Source organism: Ammodytes marinus, assembly GCF_949987685.1.
Source record: "Ammodytes marinus genome assembly, chromosome: 19".
Classification (NCBI taxonomy): domain Eukaryota; kingdom Metazoa; phylum Chordata; class Actinopteri; order Uranoscopiformes; family Ammodytidae; genus Ammodytes; species Ammodytes marinus.
In genome coordinates, this window is record NC_137223.1 from 24,573,197 (window position 1) to 24,580,080 (window position 6,884).

At 45.4% G+C, this 6,884-nt stretch overlaps 1 protein-coding gene across 1 annotated transcript in view; it reads right to left on the reverse strand.

Moving 5' to 3' along the window:
• aig1 (androgen-induced 1 (H. sapiens)) overlaps window positions 1-5,515 on the reverse strand; it is a 13,456-nt gene extending 7,941 nt beyond the window's left edge. Inside the window, exons 1-3 of the mRNA XM_080047571.1 lie at window positions 5,151-5,515; window positions 1,477-1,629; window positions 747-848 (exon numbers count right to left, since the gene is read on the reverse strand). Of these exons, the coding sequence (XP_079903697.1) occupies window positions 747-848; window positions 1,477-1,629; window positions 5,151-5,291 (396 nt within the window). The 5' untranslated portion in view covers window positions 5,292-5,515. The remainder of the gene's footprint in view (window positions 1-746; window positions 849-1,476; window positions 1,630-5,150) is intronic.
• Between the last annotated feature and the right edge of the window lie 1,369 nt (window positions 5,516-6,884).

Below are 6,884 nucleotides of genomic sequence, written 5' to 3' on the forward strand. Positions count from 1 at the left end.
TGTGGGTCAGAATCGCTCAAATAGGATGCAGTTTTCAACACTAACAATCTTGGTCGCATGAAGTAGGACATCCGGGTACATCTAACCATCCTAAATCTGTCCACAAGAATCGGGACATCCTAAATCTTTTTTCTACCATACTATATAGTAGAAAGTATGCGATTCGGAACGCAACCTAAATTTTTCCAACTGCATCCAATCGTCCTGGCCTATGCTAGTCGGCATCTTGTCTGAGTTTTACTCCGTCTCATTTCCTCTTACCGAAAAAAGGGCCTGTGATGTGACGTCGGGGGGGGGGGGGGGAAAGATATGACCTAAACATACAGACTAGAATGTTTTTTTGGACCAGGTCTTAAATAGGTTTAATAACGCTGCGAAAACGGCCTATTTAACAAGGGAGTTAATGAGAAATTGCTCTGTTTTGGTATCACCTCTTAGTGGCCACTAAGGTGAACTGCATTTTTTTGTCACTTCTGTCTGTCTGTCTGTCTGTCTGTCTGTCTGTCTGTCTGTCTGTCTATCTATCTATCTATCTATCTGTCTGTCTGTCTGTCTGTCTGTCTGTCTGTCTGTCTGTCTGTCTGTCTGTCTGCCTGTCTGTCTGCCTGTCTGTCTGTCTGCCTGTCTGTCTGTCTGTCTGCCTGTCTGTCTGCCTGTCTGTCTGTCTGTCTGTCTGTCTGTCTGTCTGCCTGTCTGTCTGTCTGTCTGTCTGTCTGTCTGTCTGTCTGTCTGTCTGTCTGTCTCACCATTCCGTGGTTGAGCCACTGGGGGATGAAGTTGTCCAGTAGTTTGGGATAGACGAGCTCTCGGTCAAACAGGTACAGACTCCAGAACGTAAACACCACAAACTACAGGGAGAGAAGAGGGACAAAAAGGATAGATACAAAGTCAGTAATGCAGTAAAGCATGACAGGCCAACACATGTCACAGAGGCAAAGGCAAGAATGCATCGTTTGTGTTTTAATAATGTTTAGCTTATGAGTTATTTTTTTTATTTTTTTTTTATTTTTTATTTTTTTTAACCTTTATTTATACAGGTAAATCCCATTGAGACCGAAGACTCTTTTTCAAGGGAGACCTGTTTTCCTTTCCCACGTTACCATTCACACACACATTCATACACCGATAGCAGCAGGCTAACTATCGAACATTCACACGAGGCAAGGTGGGTGAAGTGTCTTGCCCAAGGACACAACAACCATGACACAAGTGGCAGGGCGGGGATCGAACCTCCAACCCTTTGATCATCAGCCGACCCGCTCTACTAACTGTGACATCACAGTAAGAGAAATGTAGGGTTAGACAGTGAGACCATAAAACACTCACTGTGTGTGTGTGTGTGTGTGTGTGTGTGTGTGTGTGTGTGTGTGTGTGTGTGTGTGTGTATGTTTTTTCGTGCCTGTGTGTTTGCTAAGTGTGTGTGTGTGTGTGTGTGTGTGTGTGTGTGTGTGTGTGTGTGTGTGTGTATCCCCTCACCGCTCCAACAGGGAAAGCCAGCACAGCCATCATCCAGTCCCTGAGCCCTATGAGCTTCCTCAGCTGTCTCTCCTGCTCCCCACTGTCTGCTTTAGACAGCAGGCTGGAAACATCGATCAACACACACAGGCCAAAAAACACTGCCTGGATAACCTACAGACAGACAGACAGGGAGAGAGAGAGAGGGAGGGAGGGAGAGAGACAGGGAGGGAGGGAGGGAGGAAGGGAGAGAGAGACAGAGGGAGAGAGAGACAATTTAGTTAGTTAAAATAGTTTTCTTTAGACAGCAGGCTGGAGACATCGATCAACACACACAGGCCAAAGAACACTGCCTGGATAACCTACAGACAGACAGACAGGCAGAGAGAGAGACAGGGAGGGAGACAGGGAGACAGGGAGGGAGAGAGGCAGGGGGAGAGAGAGAGGGAGGGAGGGAGGGAGGGAGGGAGGGAGAGAGGGAGGGAGGGAGGGAGGGAGGCAGGGAGAGAGAGAGGGAGAGGGAGAGACAGACAGACAGAGAGAGAGAGAGACAATTTAGTTAGTTATAATAGTTTTCTTTAGTCAGGCTGGAGACATCTATCAACACACACAGGCCAAAGAAGACTGCCTGGATAACCTACAGACAGACAGACAGGGAGGGAGGGAGACAGGGAGGGAGACAGGGAGACAGGGAGGGATGGAGGGATGGAGGGATGGAGAGAGAGAGAGAGAGAGAGAGAGAGACAATTTAGTTAGTTATAATAGTTTTCTTTAGTCAGGCTGGAGACATCGATCAACACACACAGGCCAAAAAACACTGCCTGGATAACCTACAGACAGACAGACAGACAGAGAGAGAGAGACAGGGAGGGAGAGAGAGACAGACAGACAGACAGGCAGAGAGAGAGACAGGGAGAAAGAGAGAGAGAGACAGGGAGAGGGAGAGAGAGAGAGAGAGAGAGAGAGAGAGAGAGGGAGAGAGACAGACAGACAGAGTTTAGTTAGTTAAGGTTAAGTTTCCTTATTAGTCAATTGTACACAGGGCACACACATTGAAATTCATTCCCTCTCAAGTTACCACACACACACACACACACACACACACACACACACACACACACACACACACACACACACACACACACACACACACACACACACACACACACACACACACACACACACACACACACACACACACACACACACACACACACACACACACACACACTATGATTGGGCGCCAGATGTGGCAGCGGTGTGCATTTCCTGGCTGCTGCTGTGTACAGGTCGTTAACACACACAGTTAACCAGGAGGAGAACGGCTAATGTGGAAAATATGACAAGGCTGTTTCACACACTCACACACACACACATACATGTTACATACACACACACACACACACATGCAAATGCACTCGCTCGCACACACACAAGTTACACACGCACACACACATGCATGTTAAGCAGTTACAGTTACAGTTACACACAGACAAGTTACACACACACACACACACATGCACTCATGCACGCTCGCACACACACACACACACACACACACACTCATGCACGCTCGCACACACACACATACACACACTCATGCACGCTCGCACACACACACATACACAAACACACACACTCATGCACGCTCGCACACACACACACACACACACACACACTCATGCACGCTCGCACACACACACATACACAAACACACAAACACACACGCTCACACACGCTCACACACACGCACTCACACACACACATGCACGTTAAGCAGTTACAGTTACACACACACACAGAGAAGTTATACACACACACACACCCACACACACAAACACACACACGCACGCATGCTCACACACACACATACACACACAGAGACAGCCAGTTGTTTTCAACTAGTATTAAACAAACAAGTGGTTTCATATATTGAATGTTGGCCCTACTGCTGATTTTCAAGAAATAAACCCAAACGCTTTTATGTCTATTAAAAATAAACTAAAAAACCTGTTGTTGCAACTAGGCAACTTATGTAACCGCTGTTGCCTCAACAACGAGTAACACTGACTACCGTGGCAACCATAATTGCTTGGTTTTGTCTGTTTTTCTATTATTATTTTTATTTATTTTGGCATTTTCAAGCTTTATCAGACAGTACAGAGTTGAAATGGGGGGAGAGAGAGAGAGAGAGACAGAGAGAGAGAGAGAGAGAGAGAGACAGACAGAGAGAGAGGGGGATGACCTGCAGTAAAGGTCCACGGGTCGGATTTGAACCCGCGACCACTGCAACGAAGGCCGGAGCCAATATGGTACGCGCTCTATCCACTACGCCACCGGAGCGCCCCAAAATGTTGTCTCTTTTGAAGGCATGACTACATGCTCCAAGGTGCAGTGAACACAGCAGTGTGACGAGTAAAGGTGCACACAGAGAAAAAGAGGCTAAGGATGCTGTGTTTGTGAATGAGCGGCTAATACAACCGAGCCTCTACCATAAACGGCTTCTTTGTAATTGTATGACTGTGTGCATTGTTTTAGACTGGGAGCCCTGTGTGTGTGTGTGTGTGTGTGTGTGTGTGTGTGTGTGTGTGTGTGTGTGTGTGTGTGTGTGTGTGTGTGTGTGTGTGTGTGGGTGCATTTGTGTCTTTTTCCAATTTAAACCACCCATTATGTTGTTAAGTCCTTAATTTAATTTAGCTCTATAATCCATATAACGCTGGTCATGAATGGCCTAAAGTGTGATGTTATCACAAAATATACACGTATAGACATGTCGTAAGTAGCCCATTGTAGGCCTATATACTCCATTCAAACTACCTGTATGAGTATGTCGATTTTACGGTCAGCTGCAGTAGGCTTTGTAATCATTAAATGTAGTAAAACGAGTGGTGGGCGCTCCAGTGGTGTAGTGGATAGAGCGCGTACCATATTGGCTCAGGCCTTCGTTGCAGTGGTCGCGGGTTCAAATCTCGACCCGTGGACCTTTACTGCAGGTCATCCCCCCTCTCTCTCTCTCTCTCTCTCTCTCTCTCTCTCTCTCTCCCCATTTCAACTCTGTACTGTCTAATAAAGCTTGAAAATGCCCAAAAAATAATCTTTAAAAAAAGAGAGAGAGAGAGAGAGAGTCAAGGTGTTTAGCCTTTGCATTTATTCTGCACAAGTGTGTTAAGTCTACTGTTTATTAAAAGGTGGTGTGTACTGGCTATGCATAACTCATAGAACCATACTGTGGCATGGTTAGGCTAGGGATACATTCTGCAACACAACACCTGTTCCGGGGTTCACGGTGGACTCTGCACACTAGATATTTTGCACACGGCACATACATGTATCGATCTCTATAACGTTAACGAAGCATTGCATACCTGGGCAAAGCGGTTAATTAAACGCTGTATAGTAATTTGAATGGGATCATAACACACACACACACACACACACACACACACACACACACACAGTCTACCCACAGAGAGAGAGAGAGAGAGAGAGAGAGAGAGAGAGAGAGAGAGAGAGAGAGAGAGAAAATTTGGACAAGGTTATAGATGGATAGAGAGAGAGAGAGAGAGAGAGAGACAGGCAGACAGAGAGAGAGAGAGAGAGAGAGAGAGAGAGAGAGAGAGAGAGAGAGAGAGAGACAGTAAGACAGAGACACACACACTGTACCACACACAGTAAAAGGTGACGCCATAGCCTACCAGATCTATGAACGTGAGGAACTTCCAGCTGCCTCCGTATGTCTGGTGCGCGGGCATGTCCAGCGCTTTGTAGTGACACAGGATGGAGAAGTAAGACATCAGGATAGCGACCCGAAGTACCTGCGATGGGATGAGCGCCATGATGCTCTGTCTGTGTGTGTGTGTGTGTGTGTGTGTGTGTGTGTGTGTGTGTGTGTGTGTGTGTGTGTGTGTGTGTGTGAGACACAGAGAGCGCTCTATTCAGGTATATCTACGTCTTTCTTAAAGTATATGTGCAGCTTTCTTTGTGTGTTATTATGTGTCGCTGTTTGATCCTGGTTTGTGTAAGTGAATGAATGTGTGTGTGAGTGTGTGCGTGCGCAGCTGCAGCCCGGTCCCTGAAATACTTCCGTGTTATGGTGATGACGCGGAGGGGGTGCTGTAAGGGACAATAATCAGACGAATATCTCCTCAGTCCACTTACCTGTATCGGCTATACTGTGTGTTCGGTGAAAGCAAATAATCTGGTGTCAATACCTTTATTATACTATCTATGGTCAATACGCCTAGGCTCCGTAAAACGGACTCTATTTTACAGGTTTCTAAGGACTTCCAATTACATTGTATAACCGAAAGGCATATTGAGTCTCAGTCCTCTTCACAGCAGACCCGGGTTAGAATCCAGCCCGGGTCGTTCTCTGCATGTCATTCCCCTCTCTCTCTATCTGTCTGTCTGTCTGTCCTCTTCACAGCAGACCCGGGTTAGAATCCAGCCCGGGTCGTTCTCTGCATGTCATTCCCCCTCTCTGACCCATTTCATCTCTGTCTTTACAAACTGTCAATAAAGCAAAAAATGCCAAAAATTATCTTAAAAAAAAGAAATTAATTCTCCAAGCCCTGTGAAATGTGCTCTAATCTTTAATACAGGAGAAGCCAGGGAGACGTTGATTAGGTTTAAGTGATGGTCCAGATGTGGGATTTCAACCATTTCTTAGGCACTGATTGTTTATACACCAGTTTAAATGCTTAAAGGCCTACTTCACCGGTTGGAATATGAAGGTGTATTGAACTCGGAGATCCTATTTAGTATAAATGTGCAAAAAAAATTTAAATCGGATCATCTTAGCCTGAGAAAAGGCAGAAAGAGTGTTTTATGGTCTCACTGTCTAACCCATATAACACAGTTTCCTTCTTGTGACATCACAGTAAGGGTTAGTATTAACAGGACAGCTGGGCCAAGGGAAGACTGAGGGAAGACTGAGGGAAGAAAAACCTCATTCATTATATTATAATAGTGATTTTATGATGATAGAACGCCGGTTCCATATGGGTGAAGTATTCCTTTAAGGAGATGGAGAATTCCCAATACTATCTTCACACGGTCAATATGTCAGTGAAACTTAAATTGCAAGAAATTTGTTCAGCTTTGCTCAGCCTGTTGGTCTGGACACGCTCCATTGAAGCTCATTAAAGGCCTACTTCACCGGTTGGAATATGAAGGTGTATTGAACTCTGAGATCCTATGAAGTATAAATGTGCAAAAAAAAAATTAAATCGGATCATCCTAGCCTGAGAAAAAGCAGAAAGAGTGTTTTATGGTCTCACTGTCTAATCCTACATTTCTCTTTCTGTGACATCACAGAAAGAGAAATGTAGGGTTAGACAGTGAGACCATAAAACACTCTTTCTGCTTTTTCTCAGGCTAGGATGATCCGATTTAATTTTTTTTTTGCACATTTATACTTCATAGGATCT